This window comes from Fundulus heteroclitus, unplaced genomic scaffold (assembly GCF_011125445.2).
Source record: "Fundulus heteroclitus isolate FHET01 unplaced genomic scaffold, MU-UCD_Fhet_4.1 scaffold_52, whole genome shotgun sequence".
Taxonomy (NCBI): domain Eukaryota; kingdom Metazoa; phylum Chordata; class Actinopteri; order Cyprinodontiformes; family Fundulidae; genus Fundulus; species Fundulus heteroclitus.
Genome location: NW_023396945.1, coordinates 1826807 through 1847449, shown reverse-complemented (window position 1 = coordinate 1847449; position 20643 = coordinate 1826807). Strand labels below are relative to the sequence as shown.

General features: G+C 41.2%; 1 protein-coding gene across 1 annotated transcript in view; it reads right to left on the bottom strand.

Annotated features, from left to right (window-relative positions):
• Positions 1-1167: 1167 nt before the first annotated feature.
• The window catches only part of fbln1 (fibulin 1), a gene marked incomplete in the record, with an annotated part of 57787 nt that continues 38311 nt past the window's right edge, over positions 1168-20643 (bottom strand). Inside the window, 2 exon segments of the mRNA XM_036132498.1 lie at positions 1168-1739; positions 18664-18804. Coding sequence (XP_035988391.1) covers positions 1600-1739; positions 18664-18804 — 281 coding nt within the window.

Genomic DNA, 20643 nt, shown 5'->3' with positions numbered 1-20643 from the left:
AAAAAGTAAACAACCCAAAAACATCAACAAACTTTTTTTGTGTATTAAGGACAAGTGTGAGCCCCTTGTTATGTTTTGGGGCTGTAGTGATTTGCTATTCCCCTTTCTTTAAAAATTAAACTACTTTGTCTCTTTTTAAAAACATTGCATTCATGGCTAAACATTTTTAACTGAAAAAAAAAAAAACAATTGTGGTCCGTGTGTAGTTTATACTTACTGATTTCGGCCCACATGGCAAAAAGCTTAGATCCCACAGATAAAGAATGTATTTATTGATTGTTCACGTCACTGAAAATTGCTAGGAATTGTAGGAATCTATAAAATAAGATTAACCACATGTAAATGTTTACCTAAAATGCTAGATGATCGTGGAGGTGTTCTGTCTATGGCATGTGCTAGGAGCAGGACATGATATGAGGTAGGAGTGCTGAACCTCTCAGGTCAAACTAATTAAATTATGCTTACAAAACTAACAAAACTGAGAAACAATGTGTCTGCAATATTCTAAGACTATTGACATTTGTAGTAGCATGAGATATATTAATAAACTGAACTTTTTTCCATCTATCCATGTTAACCTTTAGCACCTGATAAATAGCCTGGTATTTATTCTGTTATAGCATTTTTTTTCTAAAAAGATTTACTAATCTTTTCATCTTGGTTACTGATTCTACTAGCAACACTGTAGCTTGTAAGGAGATAGATTTTGAATAGAAAGAATAATGGCAGTTTAGGTGTCTCTACACCTTCTATTACAACCTTCATTAAGGAGAGTTACGGACTGCTGCCTTGAAAGAGATAATTTTGTACCATTTTATAATAATTATTTACAGATGTCTACTGCTCAACATGACATTTTAAAATCTTTAGGTACATTTTAAAGAAAGCTCCACAAAATCCATAAACATCATTGAATGATACAATGAAGCAGAACTGAACTTAACATGAAGTGAAACACAAACCTTTGGAAAACTATGCTTAAAATAATAATTCTTATAGGTGTGGTTGTGTAGTTCTCCTTTTCTGTTTGGAGAAAGGCCAGCTGAGATCTCAAGGCAAACAGTGCTTCATTGATTTATTAGAAAAAGGAAAAATTGATACAGCCAAATTTGTCTAAAATAAATAAACAAATGTTCCTAAAGGCGCAATGGAATGAAATGCAAAACATACCATATAAAAGGGTTTATTCTGTAATAAATGCTTGAATACAAAAATACATTTAGTACATTTAGACTGAAAATATATATATAAAATTATAAAACAAAGAGTTGAAATGTAAAAAAAAAAATGATTAGATTAATTCTTCACATGCATTCAAACAAACAGCATGTCTGCATCTCTGACGTGTTTATACTGACAACATAGCATAAGTGTTCTCAATAATTGTGCACTTTTATCGGAATTTATTTTCAACATAGTACAGAGCTTTCATCAAAAGCAAGCAGTGGCCTTTTAATCTCAACTACAGTCAGAATTACTTGACATTGTCAAAACATACAATTAAACCCCTGACACTGACTTATGCCTTCATCACACAACAACATGTACAGTGTTAAGAATGGATGTTGCAGTATGAGTTGTAAATATGTTATCTTCTTTTCAGAACCAGAACTCTGACACAAAGATGTGAACATTGATGATGTTCTGGCCAGATTCACCCTGGGTTGTCAGATTCCGCATGGAAAGTTTCAGTACCGTTTCCCTTGGACCAATCAAAGACTTTACTTGGCGAACAACACCTAGAGAAACACAAAGATGTAATATAACATTGTTAACTGTGCACTTTTTCTTATTTTTTATCACCATCATGCAGTTGTAATATGCCAGGGACCAGCTGCTAGCCCTTGCTAACAATCCAGTCACAGCAACAGCAGCTCGGCCAGAAATCTCCAGAGAGATGAAATGGGTGGGGAGAGAGGACATACCTAGAGGAAAAGATATAGACCTGCGTTTCCATTCATCATCATGGGCTATGTAACATCTATAACAAATGAAGTGAAAGAGTATTTGGGGCTAATGAGATATCAGAGCCTGTAAAGAGGAGCTAGTTTACTTTTGCAAACCGAGGCCGGGCTAACATGGACTCCAGTGTTAACATGGATGGCTTCCATCTGATCAGAACCAACAAAACGAGGGACAGTGGTAAGAAGTGAGAAAGGAGTGTGGCCATATTTGTCAATGACAGATGGTGCAGCTCAGGACATGTTACTATAAAAATGGACTATGTGTAAATTATTTGGCTTTTAATTAGCAAAAATCAAGTATTGCTTTCTTAAATTTCTTAAATGTGGCAAAGTCTAATAACATCACATCAAAAACTGAAAGTGTTATCAAAGCTAATAATTAGTTGTTTATAAATACATCAACATCCAATTAGAAGCCATGTTGCAACGCCCTTTCTGATTACAGTAGCCGAAAGAGGACAAACTTGTCAGCTATGTGTGTTTCCCTGAATAAAACAAGAGGAGTCTAAAACAAGCAAAGACGACCATAGCTCATTCTATTTGCCATTTTTTGTTGAAATAGAGGACCATCCATACTCTGCCCAGCCAGAGGAAAGAGAAAGTAACCAAGAAAAGAAAAATAAGTAATAACAGGGAGAAAACAAGTGGCTACATAAGTGTAGCTATTAATACCAGATGGAGTGGAGACAATTTATGATGGAGTGGGGATTCAAAACCGATGCAGAGGTTGAAGGCTTTCTGCTAGAAAGGTAAATTAGTTCTGTATAACAGTGAAGTTTGGGAATTATGTTACAATCAGAGCAGTGCAGTCAAGTAACTCCTTTGTCCTTGTGTTTATAGTTACTTATTTTAGAGGCCAAATAAGTGACTTCACATTCAGAAACAAGCGTAGAAAACTGCATCCTGTGACTCCCAGAATTTGCAAGCAACTTTAGAATAAAACAAGCCCAAAGTCGCTAATAATAAGCAGACGTGGCTCAGTCCCTCTGCTTCAGAGGACTCCACAAATGATGTTGAAGATGGGGCACATCTTCAACATCAGTCTGAAGCAGGGGAGTACCACAGCTGTGGAAAACGTCCTGTGTGGTACCAGTGTCTAAGACCACACACCCCAAAGACCTCAAGAACTACAGGCCAGTAGCACTAACCTCACACCTGATGAAGACCCTCGAGAGGTTGATTATCAACCATCTTCGTGCCCTGGTGAGGTCTTCACTGGATCCACTGCAGTTTGCCTACCAACCTGGCATCAGGGTTAATGATGCTGTCATCTACCTGCTGCACCAAGTTCTGGCCCATCTGGAGAATCCTGGGAGCAACATGATGATAGTGTTCTTTGAGTTCTCCAGTGCTATTAACACAATCCACCCACAAGTCCTAAGGGACAAGCTGAAGTGGTCAGGAGTGGACCACCACCACCTGTTGCGATGGATGTTGGATTTCCTCACTGTTCGACCACAGTATGTGAAGACACAGGGCTGTGTTTCTGACCTATTGATCTGCAGCACAGGAGCACCATAAATAACTGTTCTGGTATAATTTCTGTTCACTCGCTTTACCGTAGACTTCTCCATCAGCTCCCCAGGTTACCACCTACAGAAGTGATCTGGTGACTCTGCCATAGTGATGAGACCGAAACTTAAACTTATTAGGATTAGTTATTAGAATTAGTCAGAGTACAGACAGTGGATACAGAGCTTTGTAGACTTGTGCCAACAGAACCACCTCATGTTAATTGTTGGGAAAACAATGGAGCCGGTGGTGGACTTTTAGAACCACCTCTGACACAGATAACTGATACAGAGATAGTGGAATCTTATACTGCAGTTAATCTGTAGCAGAGAGGGAGCGGCTAGATTAACTCATTAGGAGGGTGCAAAAAATTTGAATGTAGGATGTTAAGGGCTGCATTAATATCTGTATATTCTGTTTGATTGATATTTTTCAAGCCGTTCAGTTTTCTATATTTTCTACTATGTTTTGTAAACAATTACGTTACAGCATTCGCTGCAGGGCTGCTAAACAAGATCATTGACTTTTGGCTTACCAATTTTGTGAATCTGCCATTTTTATGTGTTTCTCCATGATTTTGTAGTCCAAGCTGAAGGATGCCAAAAACTACAAGTGGATAAGTCAAAATATTTGGCAAATGCAAAATGTTCAGCAATTTATTACACCATCCCCCAGCATACTACAAAAATGGCCAAATGGGGTGGAGTGGAATGCTTTATGACCTGGAGAGGGGTGGGATGTGAAGTGCCTCATTTGCAATTAAAAAGACCACACCAAAACAAGCCCTCAGACGAACCACAGAACAGGGGCAATAGAGGGGCCATGGGGCAACAATAATGAGAAATTCAGACCAAAGCGTTGCTGTTCGACTTTATGTAGACCACAACTGTCTGATTTCAATGTGAAACGGTAGGCATTTTAATGCATCATATGTCCCCTTTGAGCCATTTTGGTACTAATCTGGCCAAAGTAGAAATGAAATCCAACTCCAGCGTCTGTTGAGGACTTTGTAAATTTGCTCATTTCAGGAAAACAAAAAAATGTAGCCACTTTTAGTAAATACCTAAAACCACATGGTGCACCAGAGGGTTTATGTGTGTGCCCAGGGACAGTCAAACACAACACAAAGCTTCAATTCTAAAACACAGAGGAGTGGAGAAACTGCAATGACAATTGAAAATATGCCCTAATTGTATCTTCCCCTTGGTAATCCCTGGCGTATATACCAACAGATTTTTCTGTGTAATGATAGAACTAAATCAGTGCAAGATATATTCACCAGAAACCTGACACTAACATCAAATTTACAAATCCAGTCCCTAATTTAGAGTTGTTTGCAGTGTGGATAGGCATAAAGTATTTTTCTTTCTTCCAGCATAGTTTATGTTCAACTTCAGCTCAGTGCCTTAAGGCAAAAAAAATTGACAAATAATTTAAGGTCCTTCACCAACAAGTGTGCAGGGTTAGTTCCAGGTCAGCACTGTCAGCTACAAGGAGAGGGTTACGTGGCCTGCTCTCTTGAGAAATACAGGTCTCTATTTTACGTTTTTGAAAACCAGAAATATGTGCAACACGTATGTTCTGAGCATGAGCATTACACTATTTTTTTGAACCTGTGCCGACATGTCTTGCTTCTTGGCGACTGGGATGGTATTTAATACAGAGTCATGCATTTTTCCCAAACCCAAATAGGTATTTTAATGTCCTGATCCTTAACCAGGTAATTTATTTTAAAAACGTACATTTTTGTTCATATGTAAAACCACATATACGTTGGTTCTTAAATGGGACCAGATCATTTGTATAAAAAAAGAGGAAAATAGCCAAAAAGTAGATTTATTGCTGTCTAAAATTGAGATAAGGGTGTATAGGTAAAAAAAAAGAGGTCAGGAAAAGTTTCTTGTAGAACCACAGCACCAGTATGTCAGCTGAAAGCCTTTGTGTTGCTAGAACCTTCTGCAATGCTAATCTACCCAATATAACTGTTTGGTTGACATTGCTGTCCCACAAATTTTAAAGTGATACATAAAGCTAGTTGATTCTGTGTACAAAAATAAAGTAAAATCCCAAAAAGTTGTTTTTATAGTTTCTTGAAACATAAGTCATGTGCTTTTGAACAGCACTGTGTTCATGTGTTCTCTCTTTACCTAAATAACTTTAGATTGCCTTTGGTCAGAGGACTTCATCACACAGTTCATTATTATACTAAGTCGGGGATTTTAAACTCTATTTAACATCACTGTCTGTAGGAATGTTATTCCATCTAAAAATAACTAATCTTTCTAGGAGCCTACACCAATTTGCTATTCTCTGTTAGCCAAAACTTTCTAGACTCTGTCGAGGCCCCATCGGGGGCAGGGTAACCCTGGGCTTTAGATCTCTGGACCCATGGCTGGATCCGCCCCCCGGCGTAGCTGGCTGTCGGTGGAGCCCACGGGCTCGTCACAGCAGCTCCAGGGGACTTTGGCACTGTGGCTGTTGGGGTGTTTCCTGGGACTCTTCTCTGCGGTTCCCTGGGATGGTGGAGGTAGCTTTCCCTGTGTTGGCCCCTTTTGGACACCTTTGCTCTGGAGGTCCCTTCGGGCGTCTGGGGTTCTGGTTCCCCTGATGTCTGCATCTGTGCTCTGGGCGGCGGGTCTTTGGCTCCTCACAACCACTACTGAGCATTTCACTTGTGGATAAACCCTACTTGCACAAGTGCACTCTCACAAACACCTACAGGTGCTTGGATTCAGGTGCTTACAGATTCACTTCCATACAGAAAACCCCAGAGTTAGCTTTAGCTGTCAATTTATACATCTCGTATTAAATAATACTGTATATTTTTCAGTGATGTTATCAAGTCATTGGTTGTTTGTACCTGTGGGTTTGTTTTGCTGTTCTTTTTTTATATCTTTCTGCAGGTGTAGAAGCAGACTCCGAGGATGTTATCTTGTTCACTCCTTTTCCTATCCTCATTTTTGTCACCTTTTGTCATTTTAAGCATTTGGTCTCATCTTGTTCTCTTCCTTGTTTTCCTCTTCTACATTCCCGTTTTTGTGTCCATTGAATGTTAAATAGTCTCAAAATAAAATCTAATAAAGCTATTTACATATATAAATCAAGTGGAGCACAATTGTGAAAGCAGTAATGCTCCACTTGTGAAAGTAAAATCTGTTGGGCTCTCTTTGGCATTAAGACAGCAATTCTTAATGCTACACTGCCAGACAGGACACATAAAAAAACGTTCTGGTCTGCAGAATCTCCTGGGCTGTTTGAACATCCATGAACTAAGATGACTATGGAAACCTTATTTCAGTGTCATGACGAACACGACTGCTTCAATCCTTATAGACTACAAGAGTTTTTCTGCTTTCAGTTTATCAGTGTTATGACCATTTGTATCCCTGCTGGACAAAGATGCTTCCTACCAATCTGGGTAAATTTTCCTGTGAACATAGGAAGTTTCTGTACCAAAACCATGAGTTTCAGCCCTTCCATAGTGAAGATTACAGCATCAAGACTTTGATCGGTTTATCATCAGGATGAAAGGTTAAAGGTGTGGTGACTCGCCATACAATAAATGTTTTAGATTCCCACCAGCTAGTTGGACTTTAATGAGGCCTTGATTCACAACAAAGGACCGTTTTCATACCCCACAAAGACTATTCAATTGTTTTTTTAATTATTCATTTTTTGTTTTTGTTTTTTTGTAAATATCATGGCTCGGTCTAAATCCAGTGTAGAGGGGGACCTTAGAGATGTGAAAACAAACAAAAACAAAAAAAAGTAGGTATAGGACACTGTGTGGTTAGCGTTTTCACTTCGAACTTGACGGTTTATAAGATCTAAAAGCTAAACAAAAAGGTTTCACTTCACTTATCACACCTACTTCAAGTCAATTGTAACAACGGTCACTTTTAGATGGGTACTGAAATAAAGTGAGTCCCTAATGATCTCAAAGAACTGCTTATGACAAAAGCACAAATCAGAGACACATTAAAATCAAAGTAAAATAGATGGAAGAATAAACATACTGCTACGGAGCATTACTGAATTCCCTAGGAATTCACTGGGTGCTGTTTTTTAAGAGAACATGCGATTACAGGGAGGGAAAATGCCAGTGTTTATACAGGCTGTCAGCAGACCTTTCTCTGCACAGGGTTGGTGGCATTTCAGCTCTGGCCTGTTTGAACAGCTATCACCAGAGTTCAGTCAGGCAACACAACCACTTATATGTTCTTGTATTACACCTTACAACACGCTCTTTCCTTTCCCGTTCGCGTTTGTTTTATTTGTTCAGAACTGAGTCGGTAAAGTACTCCAACTATTAGCACAATGATTCTATAGCTTAACTCAGCTTGGATAAAAAAAGATGAGAAATCACTGCCTCAATCAATCAGAATTATGAGGCTCCTCTCTGTGGCACTTAGAAACTAGAAGCGAAACACATTTGGTTGTCACCCACAACAAGGGAAATGATGATCCATAATGCGCCAGCCACCGCATCCTTAGGGACACTGGCATTGTAAAACGATGGCTCCCCCACCCACTCATTCTGCTTTTTTCCCCCTCTTCCCTCTCTTCCCTTACAGCAGGGGCCTGGTGTTTGTGGCACCATCACTGTGGCCCACAAGGGTAAATGAGTACCATGTGTTTGATGGAAAGGAGCAATCCCAGTCACGCTATACAGCAATGAAGGCATTCCTCCAGGAATCCTTCTTAAACTCAAGGAAGGATAAACTTGTGGAACTTGAACTGTTTTCTTCTCCCCTCCCTCGTTTTATTTTTCTCTCTCATTCTTCTCTGAGTTTGATCTACGAGCAAACCAGAAAATGTAGCAGATTCTGGGGAAGAACTAGTGCTGGGGCCCGCTTATACCAGCGTTAACTCCTCGGTTTGGTGTTTTGGAACGCTGTTGCATGGCGACAATTGTCAGAGAGGCACATGCCGGAGATTTTATTGTTTCCAAACCATCGAAAAGATCAAAAGGATCTCAGTTTTCTGTAAAGATCACCTGCAATTTTAAGAAAATCACTGTCATGGGGGAAGTAGAGTTTTGAATCTGAAAATTGTTTTACAGCTAAAGTCATTTAAGATGTTACGCAACATTGAGTTGACCAAAGCAAATAGCGAGTTCCAGATTTCAATATTCCTTCTTTGAATAATTCAAAAGGTTGAAATGATGCAGAGGGTTAATCTGGATTATGTTGTATAAGGACAAAGCACTTTTTAGGTCAACAGATTTTTCTTCCAACACGCCTGCGAACTCTCTCTATGGAAACATCCTAAACAATCTAACCACATAAGAAAACACTTTAACAAAATGCAGGGCCACATTTTATCCACACTAACATTTTGTAAGGATTTCTAAACACAGCAATATGTGGAATGTGTCTGAGGCCTATTAGTGCTTTGTAAATTTGTTTTGTGGTCTAATTAGTATAATAAGTGTTCTCTTATGAACAACAAGTCAGTCATAATGTCCCATTTCTTCTCCAGATTTTCTCTAAACCCGTGGTGGAATTTTCTTTTTTAAACTTTTAAACCATGAACTGTCGGGATTCTCAGTTACTGTAATGTTCAGTGACATTGCAACAATATATGCATTTCTGCATGCATGGTAAAGTCATGGTAAAGTCATTTTTGGGTGACCTCTTGGAAGTCTCTGCTAAATCCTAACTTGATGATTCCGTGTCTCCGTCAGCTTCCCATCAAAAGCAGAGCGGTATCCTCAATGAGGGGAAAGCATCAGCTAACAGCTGGGCCTCAATGTACTTGAAGTGAACCAGAGGCAAACCCACAACTGCACTCCCATCCTGAACATTTCATCCAGATGAAAAGTCAGAAGGCCAAAAGCCACACAACAGGTTCACTGTGAATGGCCAGTAAACAACAGGGGACTTATTTGAGCCCGTAAAACCAATGGGGATCAGAAAAACATTGAAAATTCCTCTCAGGCTTGGTCTTGCTGAGGAGGAGTTAGAATTGTAGGCCTGAGAGAGTTTGCTAGCCACTTCCTGTTCGATGACATGTCAACCACTGGGTGCAAAGGTGATTCCACTGGCCCCAAACAGCCACCACCAAACAGCTGTGCAAACCATCCATTCACTACGGAAAACAAATTCAAAAAAATGCCTGTGAGTGGCTGAGACAACCTCACAAATGCCAGCAGGCATTTGTCATCTTTATGGCCACAAGGTCTGCAATATTGAAGGCTTACATGTAAACAGCACAATTTCAGGGTTTTCTGGTTTCTACAATTCAGCGAGAAAGTGTATGAGAAAATCTAAAATGAATGGGTTTAGCACCAGAAACAAATGAAATGCATGCATTGGCTTCACCACAGTATTGTTTAATGACACACTGGCCGTGGTGCTATGACGTGTCCTTGGCAGGGAAGTTGCTGGAGAAAACCCAAGTGGTGCACAAACTTCCAGCGTACATAGAAGTACTTGGATGACTTTCTTTAACATCACTGCAGTGATACGTTTTGTACCTTTCACTGATATCTACACTCACTGGTCACTTTATTAGGTACACCTGTTCTATCCATTGTGAACACAAATAGGGAATCAGCAAATCACATGGCAGCACCTCAGTGCCCTTATACATCTAGAAGTGGGGAAGATGACTTGCTGAATATTGAACTAAGCATCACAATGGGGAAGAAAGGTGATTTAAGGGACTTTGAATGTGTGTGTTTGTGCCAAGCAGACTGATCTGACTGTGAGCTGCATAGTGTACTTGGTTTCTTACACATAGCCCTCCTTACACAGAACAGCCAAAAAAAAGGAGAGAATATCAAGTGAGCACCAGTTGTGAGGATGAAAATGCCTTGTTAATGTCTGAGGCCAGAGGAGAATGAGCAGACTGGTTCATATTGTTGATAGAAAGGCAATGGTAATCGCACCTTGTTGCAACCAAGGTATGTGGAATACATTCTCTGAACATATGAGTCCAACCTCATGGAGTACAGCAGAGGAAGACCTTACAGAGGGCCACTTCCATCAACTGAGGACAGGAAACTGAGGCTACAATCACCATAACTGCACAAAAAAACAACAACATTGATTCGTCCAACATTCAGATGGTAGAGTCAGAATTCGTCCTAAACAAAATAAAGCATGTATCCATCAACCTTTGACTCAACAATTCAAGCTTGGGGTGGGGGGGATATTTTCCTGGCCTAAATTCTGGGCTCCTTTGTACCATCTAGGAATGATTTAAACACCACAGGCTAAATGAGTCTTGTTGCTGACCATGTTGATTCCCTTTATGACCGCAGTTTCCCTATCTCATCATGGCTACTTCCAGCAGGATCATGTAGTGAAATACATACAACTCCAACTGTGTGAGTCTATCATAACCAAAACGTCTTTAGAATGTCTCCCACACCTTTAATTAAAGGCAGTTCTGACGACAAAGGGAGACCAACAAGTACTGGCAAGTGGCCAGTGAATGTATATTAACAAGTAAAAAGTAATTTACTATTATGATATACAGGTGAACCTAAACGGTTTCACACGGTGCATTCCATGAACCTTTCCTGGTCAGTTCGACCAGCCAAGTTGCCCCCTAACTGGTAATATCCATGCTGCTGCTCTCACACTACAAGCTGTCCGTCCTTATCTCTATGGAAAAAAAACCCAAAAAACTTAGAGATAAAAATAGTTTTATCGAACCAGTGCAATTATTACAGGTGCTTTGTGATTTTCTTGACAATTTTTTTCACTGCTTAAATGATCCCTAAATCTAAAGGCCATGCCAAAAGAAATTCCAACCTTGCTCCCTTGTTAAAACATCAGCGAACCGACAAATTTAAGTTTTGATAACCGTTCATTGTGGCCGATGTACAATCCATCCAAACTGCCAAAGTAAAACAGCTTGACCAACTGTATACTGACAGAGAAGCACAAGCCTGTCCGGGATAGGATCTTGTGTTTACAACCTTTTCACTGGTACACAGATGAACGGTTAGGTCAGGCAATCCAAACACAACTTTGACCACAGTGGAGAGCGAGTGGGATGCATGCGCAGTCCAGCTTGGTGAGGCCAGCACATGTGGCTTGATATTTTAAGGTCAATTAACAGAGAGTCGTTGTCACCGAGCTCTTCAGTGGCTCATGGGTTATTGTTGGACAGTGTCGTCCACACTGACTGGTAACATCACTGAGCAGTAGCCTAAAGGGCACGGACATGTTCTTTTCTTGAGCGTTCAGTTTTAGCAGCCGTGGGCCAGAGCAGCCGAGATGACATAAGATGCCACCATTATCTTCACCGCAACCTTTGCACAGCAATGCAAGTAACCTTTCAAAGCCATAACTTGGAGGCATAAAATAACCTGAATGAAAAGGGTAGCGGAAGAAAAACCACTTTCTCTGCATTCTGAATCAAGTTTTTTTTTTATATAAACTCTTCTATAACACTAAATGGAGCCAAGCAGCAACTTGTTGACCAGCTGTTAAGGCACATTTCCTTTTGAGTTTGGTGAGTCACAAACTGAGCATCCGTATGAGCTGCAATGATTTTGTAGATTTAACTGGATTTGTCTTAGAGCACGTTTTTTGAAAGCATAAACTTATTAGAGTTAGAGTTCATATTCTCAAACACCAGGGAGATAAAGTTGTCACAATGAATTATGTTAATAGTTTTGTTGCAGATAATATAAACAGAATCACCCCCCGCCCCCCATCATAATGCTGCCCCCACCATGCTTCATTGGGGGTACAATGAAAATCGTGAGAAATGCTTCACAATGAGTTATGCGAACATTTTATTGCCGATAATAAGAAGAGAGAGGGTTCCCACAGTATAATACTGCCACTGCCATGTTATAATGTGGTGATGCTGTTTGGAGAGTGAAAGCTCTGCACCACACCACAGGGTGTTTTGCATGCAGGCCAGATATGGAGCTAAAACAGCGGCAGCTTGAAGCGCCATTGAAAAGAGATTTTTGCGTTGTAAAATCAAACACTGAAAAATTAAACACTAAAAAAATCACTTGCAACGACATCGAAACAGCGATTTGCCATTGAAAAATTAGACATTGAAAAGTCAAACATTGTTAGAAAATAAAAACTTATCATGCTATTCTCATTTTATGCTGCAGCTTTTTTTCAATGAGAGATGTTTTCAGAGTCACTGCAGAGTTCCTAAATTGAGGGCCCCTTCATGGGCCTTCGGTTTTTCTGGTACCCATCTTCTATCTGCATTGAACTTATGGAAAGCTCGGCTCAAGTACTGCTACTCGACCACAAGAAAGGGTATTAGTTTCATAAATATCCTCATTAGCTTGTACAGCTAATGATTGTAGTGACATGGAGCTAAACCAGTGACAGCAGATAAGGAGTAATAATTTAGTCCCGCCCCCGACACCAAAACAGTGCCTTCTTGGATTGACATCGTAGCTGAAGGAACTCTGTAGTGACACTGAAAACAATGAATAAAAGCTGCAGCATAAAATGAGAATATCATAAGTTTATACTTTCTAACAAAGTTTGGTTTTTCAATGTCTAATTTTTCAATGCCAAATCTCTTTTTCGATGTCATTACAAGTGATTTTTCAGTGTTTCATTTTTCAATGTTTGATTTTACAATGCCAAATCTCTTTTTTTAATGTCACTGCAAGCTGCCACTGTTTTAGCTCCACAGCCAGAGCAACCTATTTGCACAGCATCGCAAGCAACCTCCCAAAGCCATAACTTGGAGACATAAAATAGCTTAACTGTAAATACTAGATGAAGAGGAGCAGCTTTCTCCATATTTCAAATCAGGGTTTTAATAAACTCCACCTTGTCTAATTGGACTAAAGCAACAAGGCGGTGAGGAGTGGAAGCACATTCCTTTTGAGTTTGTCATGTCACATCATAAATATGTATAAAAGCACCAGAAATTTTATAGAGTTAACAGTCAACCAAACGACACTGGACACTTTTCTAAGAATACTTTGTTTGAAAGCATGGACTTAATGATGAGCTTAAATTAAACAGGTCCCACCACCCCCAGAGAAACGAATGGATCAGGATGACTTATGGAGACAGCTTTATTGCAGGCAACATGTACTTTGTGTTCACGCTGCGTACGTGGTATGTCCCTGCAATGATGATGTCTCCGCATCAGCATTTGTTCATCGGTGCGTTTGTCTGTGGCGGACCACCCGAGGGGGGGGGAGCACGGCGCGTGTGTGAGCGTGGAACCGCTGGGTGGAGAAGACCCTGTTTTTGATTAGCTCCATAAATCTCCAGAACAAGTATTCCTCATGAGCTTGGCGCACTCTGGTGGGCCCCTCGCAGCCTTGTCGGGATTCGTCGGCCCACTCGGCCCAGAGGAGTTAACTGTCTGCTTATCTCCGTGGCCGTCCGCAGCTCCGTGCCAACTCGAGTCGGAGCCAAAAGCTGCAGTGGGTCAGAAGTAGTCATGTCTCACACCAAGAGCTCACATTCCGCTCGCTGCTGTTGGCTGCACCGCTGACAGGGACTACCTGTACAGAGACAAGCTCCTTCTTCTCCTTATTCATCTGACTTGCTTTCGTGCTCGCCGTCAACGTCAGCGGAGATCAGATTAGCCGCAGGGGCACATCTACACCAGCTTATGAAAAATGCCCCAGAATTTAGCGTTGCCGTCTTAAACTTACAGTTTCTCCAGATGATGGATGTGTTTCGTGAAGAAAGGGCTCTATATGATGCGCCGTTTCCAGTAAGATTTAAGGACACACTGCAAAACAGAAACTGTTTTCCCACACGGCGAAGATTAACGGCGCGGCGGAGTCCTCCCGTGACAATCGCTCATGAAGAGGAGTTACTCAAAAGAAGTCCAAAGGATGACTAAGCGGGTTGTCTATGGGATCCCGCAGTTGTCCTTTGATATGGATTTACGCGCAGTGAAACAAGTCCTGGAGCTGTCTGGTTCAAGTAATATCAAAAAGGTGTCCATGCCAATGTTTTGCATAATTAAAAGGCAGAAAGATTAACACTGTTTCGCTCCTCAAAAGGAAGGGAAAAACAAAGATCTAATAAATACTCGGCCCCAATGATACTTGGCATGCTCGTCGAGCTGGCCTTAATCTGTAAAGACAGGGAAGTGGGGTCAGTAAATGATGTATTTCAGATGAAGACAGTAAAACTGGTGAGACACGAGGATTTATGGAGGCTACCAGGAAGCCAGCGTATTAATCCAGCAACTGACTGCTGTGTTTAATCAGCCCAGTGTCGGCTCTGTTCAAGCAGCCTTTCCCCCAATTAAAAGTACTTTAGCAAGACTAATGTATTGTACAGATCTTGTACAGATCAGTATAAATCCGGTAGACCCGATGTGTTTCACTCTACCTAAAGGAATCCTGTGCAGTGACTAATAGATCGGGGGAAAATCGTTGCAGTGTCCGTTCTAATCCTGCCTTCCCAGTGCTGATAGACAGTCGCGTTTGCTCAGACGCACGAGCCTCTCGGGCTTGTTATCCAAACATGACAAAGCCTAAAGCCATCTCCTAAAACCAGAGATGGATGGCCCTGGACTGGTAAATAACAGCGTGGCTCTCGCGCTGGGCGTTGCGTTGAGTCAGCATCTGTACTTGTGTGCGCTCGTTGGAGTGCAGTGCCTTGCTAGATCATTCGTACCTCTGGGATTTCTGCTTTCACTTTACACCAAAAACTTCAGTGTATGTAATGAGGATTTTATTTTTTTAGTTTTTTTTGTGACCAACATGAAGTAGCTCTAAGGATTGAGAAGTGTAGGGAAATAACGCAAAGGTTCCAACAGTTTTTACAAATAAACCCATGAGAAATATTTATGAATATATTCGGCCCCCTTTATCCCAACGCCCCTAAAAAAACGTTCAATCACTTAATAAATAACTTAATAAATAAGCAAATGGACTCCACCACCTCGTTTAGGTGGAAGGCCATGTCTTAGTAGCCTCACCATGCTCTTTCTGACATGATCTGGCGTTTAATTGCTGTCAACATTAGCTGTTCCTTAGGGCTGAGTTCATTAGTTCTTGCTAGTGTCCTGTTCTGAGCATTTTGGTTTGAACTCTTTTGCATGCGCTAGTACTTAGCTTGTGGTTACTTAGAATCTAAGTCTTAGATCCTCTGTGATTCCCTTCAGTTTCTCCTGTACCCATTATTCAGCCTTCCCTCAGTTCCCTCCTCAGGATGTCCCACTGCTCCTCTGTATTATGCTGTTTGTCCTCATGGTTTACAACCCACCCATCACTGTTTTACAGTGCTTGAGCTCTTTGGTTTATTTGTATCACTGCTGGATTCGACTCTTGCTCTTGCCCCGGCTGCTGTGTGTTCCTCAGGTTCTGTAAGCCCTTCAGTTTCCTCATTAAACTGTATGTTCATCATGCACCCGCCTCTGTCCCGTGGATATTTGGGTTCTTTGCAGCCTCCAAACATTTAAAAACAACTTTTCACTGTCAGGTGAGGGGTGGAAGAGTGCTTTGTGACATGATCGAACGTTGGGTATTTTGTTTTATATTCCAACCCTGCTTTAAACTTCTCCCCCACTTTCTCCCTGACCTGTTTCCTGGGTCCCTTGGTCTTCACGATGCTGTTTGTCCTCTAATATTCTTTAACAAACCCTCAAGATCTTCACAGTTCACAGCTGGATAAATATTAGGATTACATAACACATAGATGTTCTCTATTCACTAATTATTATTGGTGCAAATCAGCTCGTTTTTGCAGTACCAGAGTGATGGTGGCAGGATACAAATGTATCGCTACGCTGTGCCTATCTATCAGATAAAATCGTCATAAAATGCAGCCACAGCTAATTGTAATAAAACAAATGTAGAAATGTTTGCATCTTTTTGTAAAAAAAAAACAACCCAGCAGCAGATATTTAGGATTGCCAGTCGCTTTTGGTTGTCACTTTCGATATCTCAGAAAAGCGACAGAATTGATGACTAGTGATAGTTTGAGCTGACACACGTTCATGTCTGGAGCCTGAATGTCTGCTGCTGTTCACGCCCCATCAAAACCGTTATACAACCGAAGGAGCCACAGGAGATGCTGAAGACTAAGCATCTTTGTGCGACACATCAGCAAGCCTCGCACAAAACTTACGCAACGCCAGCATCTGTGGGCCAAAGCGCCAGCGGCACACATCCAAAAGAGGCGCCTTCGTCACACCATCAACGCTACACTTCACAGCAAGCGGTCAGTGACCTAAGCTTCCAGTGAGCGGTGGGGGGGGGGGCCTTGGTTTGAATACGGGATGCGCAAACTGCTGCTAACATCGACTAAGCTGCATCCAATAAGCAACCGATGGGTTTGGGAGAGAAACGGTTCCTAAAACACACGCCTTTCATGTGGTTGTCAGCTTAAGTGCTCTAATGCTCGACGAGACACTCAGGCCTAGGGTGAAGAAATGGAACAATACATTCAACCACATGAAGGGCAGAGGGCAGGATTACTTCTGCACATATATTTTCTCCTAATTTTCTCATTGTCTCACTGTCTCACGTCGTCTCTCTTTCTCTCTGTGCTGTTTTATTAGCATTCCTTCCACTTCACACACACACACACACACACACAGTCTATGAAACTGAGCACTAATATAAGCAAGGACTTAATGAAACTCGCCTACGTACACACATCCAAAAGCATAACCTGACTACAAAGTCAGTGCACGCAAATTTAAAATCAACAGATATCTGTATGAATTATTGCCCCCAATGGCACTTGTCTCCGACCTCTTTCTGTGAATTTGGGCGTGTTTGACAAGTGCACATCTGTTTCTGCAAGTTCACAAGTGAGAAAGAATCGCGTGTGCTCATAATCCAGCGTTAACCGGCGACAGCTAAATTTTTTTTCCTCCCCATATGACCCTGTTCCTCCTCATCTTCTGTTGTAGGGGCAGATGTGCTTACTGACAGCCAATCTCTTCATCCATCACGGAGAGAAAAAGAAACCTATGCACAACCACTCCTGTCTGTATCGCGGCACAGAAACAATGAAAAAACAACGAACAACACCCAGACTGAGAGCACTAGCCTTAAAGGGCCCACGGATCAACAGGTTAACACCAGAATTCTAGGATGAAAATGGCGTTTATCCAAAGACGCACTTGACTGCACATCATCTGAGGTGGTATCCGGAGCTCCTTCTAGATGCAATGCAGGGATGTTCTTGCATGGCTGCTGTCTATGAACAAATAGTTAGGATGAACCATTCATACAGAGCCTTGCACAAATAGTTTTATTTCTTACATATTGTTTCACGCTACAATACTAAACTTTAATCTAGAGCAACGCACAGGTTTGCCGTGATTCTGACAAAGAACAGTGTGTGCATTTGTGTTGCAGTGCACTAAAACAGGAATATGCTTTGATTTAACCCATTCTATTTGTCCAGGGTGTGCGTTTAGGGGTATCCTGCTGGAAGGCGAACCTGTTTTTGAGATCTTTAACGACCTTTAACAGGTCTTCTTGTAAGATTGCTCTGTATTTTTCTCCTTCCATCATCCCGCTAACACCGATCAGCTTCCCTGTCCGTGCTGAAGAAAAGCAATCCCTTAGCGTGAGGCTTCCATCGCCATGTTTTAGGGATGTCTGTTCAGGATGATCTGCATCTGTTAGTTGTCTGGCAAAGAAAAGTTCAAATTTGTTCCAATCAAACCAGACTTCTGATCTAGATGTTTGCTGTTTCCTCTATATGCCTTGTAGCAAACCTTAAACCGGGTTTTATGTGGCTTTTCTTGTGTTTCATGAGTATTTTGAAGTGCCACTCATCCTTGAAGAGAAGATTTGCGGAGCACTCAGTTAAAAGCTTTCCTGTTCAACCTGTCTTCCACCTGAGCTGTGGATCTCTGCAGCTCCTTCAGAGTTACCATGGGCTTCACTGATGAATGCTCTGCTTGTCTGATCTGTCGATTCTTCGCACCAGATTTCTCTATGGGTTTTTCCTGTCTGCTAGGTTCTTTGGTCTCCAACATGCTATTTCTTCACTAGTGTTCTCAAGATGGAGCAGGATTTTACTTGGGGGTTTCAGAATAAATGGAACTGTCTTTAAATGCATGAAATGCTCCAGGTCTGTCGTGGCAAAACGCTGAAAGGTTCAAGGGGGTACGAATGCGGTGCGACTGTACCCTAAACAAGACAAACGATGTCCTTCGACGAAAGACAGAATGCTGTTTCTAGCCACGGATGCCAGAGGGCGGTGAATGTTGCATAACAAAACTGCTTTTGTGTGAATCTACTCACCCACATACACCCCGTTCTCCACTCGCTTGATGATGTCAAAGGCGTTCTCCATGTTGCCCTCTAGGATGTCAAACTTGACGTCATAAGTACCTAAGTGGTACGATCCGTAAGCCGGAACTGTTGTTCTCAGGAAAACAATTTCTGTTGGAAGATAATTAAAGACAGAAAAGGCTTTTAGGATGTTAATCCGCATAAGGGCTTTGGAATTGTTCTCCCAAACTTGCACCATTCAATATACTAAAAAAAAACAAAGACAAAAAAACACTGAGATATGTGTTTGTTGTATACTGGGAGGGTCACAGAAAGGTCGAAGCTTTTTAGTACCGCTGCTCAACTAAAGTGCCTTGAGTCCTTTACACCCCGACGTGGAGCTTATGAAAGATGACAAGAGCTTAACTCTCCGAGACGCTGAGCGAGAGCGTGTCTTAGGCAGGGAATGCACGTTGGCCAATAGATGCTTGTCGGCTGTCGCCGTCTGCAAATGATTACGGTGGTTACTTCTATTCAGGCGGCATGGCACTGACTCTCAGCTAAAAGGGCAGCCAAAGTTTTTTAGTTTTATCATTGGAGAAGACGGACTTGTGGATTCTGAAAAAGCCCAGAAACCTGCACTGAATATAGTTTTTTTTGTGTGGAAGGAGGGTGGGCTCATAGTATAGAAGAACATTTTATGTTGCTTATTTCTGTCCATGTTCTTCCTCCATCACCACATCTCCGTACCATGACAGTTCCAAATCCATGCTGCACAGCTGGTAGGAGGGGTTCTTTCTTGGAGTTCCTTATCTGGTTTATGCCAGACATGTCCTCTGTCCCTTTGCTCAAATAATCTTAGACTCATCTGTCCAAAGACCATTGCTCTGAAAGCAATGGTCTTCTTCTGTTAGGGTTCTGCAACCTGGGGCTGCAAAGCTGAAAGCTGTTTTTTGGAGCTTCCACAAGGGCCATTAATAACTTTGGCTAAAAATGATAAAAGCCACTACATTTTTCAACATGTATACATTATAACAAATGCAGGTTTTCCTGTTTTTTTTTTTCAATAACTGTAGTGAATTTCCACAACAGAATGACAATAAAGGTACCAGTCATATTTATTTATCTCTATTTTCTTGTCAGTAGGTTCAAAATTGTGCTTTTCTAACGTCATCGTCCACAAATGTCAACATCTCAAAGAAGATAATGTGTCCATCACTTGTTTGCAAAAGTTGTATGTTTTTCCTTTCATTTAATACCTAAAAATAGAAAGAAAATGTTGGCTCCTTAGAAATGACCACTCCTAGAGTTGGTTATGAAAGATCTGTGACTCTAAAGTAATTTCATCTAGCTGGACAGGGGGCATAATTGGCTATTTGGACTGTAGAGCCCTGGTCTAGGTTCTCTCTGGCAAACAACCGTGTAGCCTTCAATGTTTCGTCCTTGCAAATTTCCCATGAAGTTTAAAGAGGTGCAGTCTCTACAGCAGTGTTCCTTCTTTAGGTCATGTAATGAAATGTTAGCATTTTGGAGACTTCTTTTAGCATCCAGCAGTCTACTCGCAGGGTGAACTTGCTTGAATAGCCAGCCTTGGGCATGTCAGCAGTGGTTTAAAAGTCTTCCACTTGTAGACTATTGCTGCATACGGGATTTGCGGATTTAAAATTCTTTTAAAATTGACTTTTTTGACCTTGCCATGGTCTTCACTCTCATCTCAGGATTCAGGAGCAAACAAAACTACAACACCAGCAAGACCTGTGGCCATGTTTTTTGCACAGACAGGCATGAACGCAAATTCCAGAGAAATGAGACTGAATCCAGCGTTGGTGAAAATGAAAGGGTCATCTTTTAACGTTTCCCTTTTAACGTTTTGTCCCATTTTTTCTATTCCTTTCTTTCTCTTTTACCTTTCCATTCCTGTGTCCATTGAACTTTTTGAACTCCACAATGATGTCCAATGAAGTGTTTTGCATATAATATCAAGTGGAACACAATGGCAAAAGCAGTAAT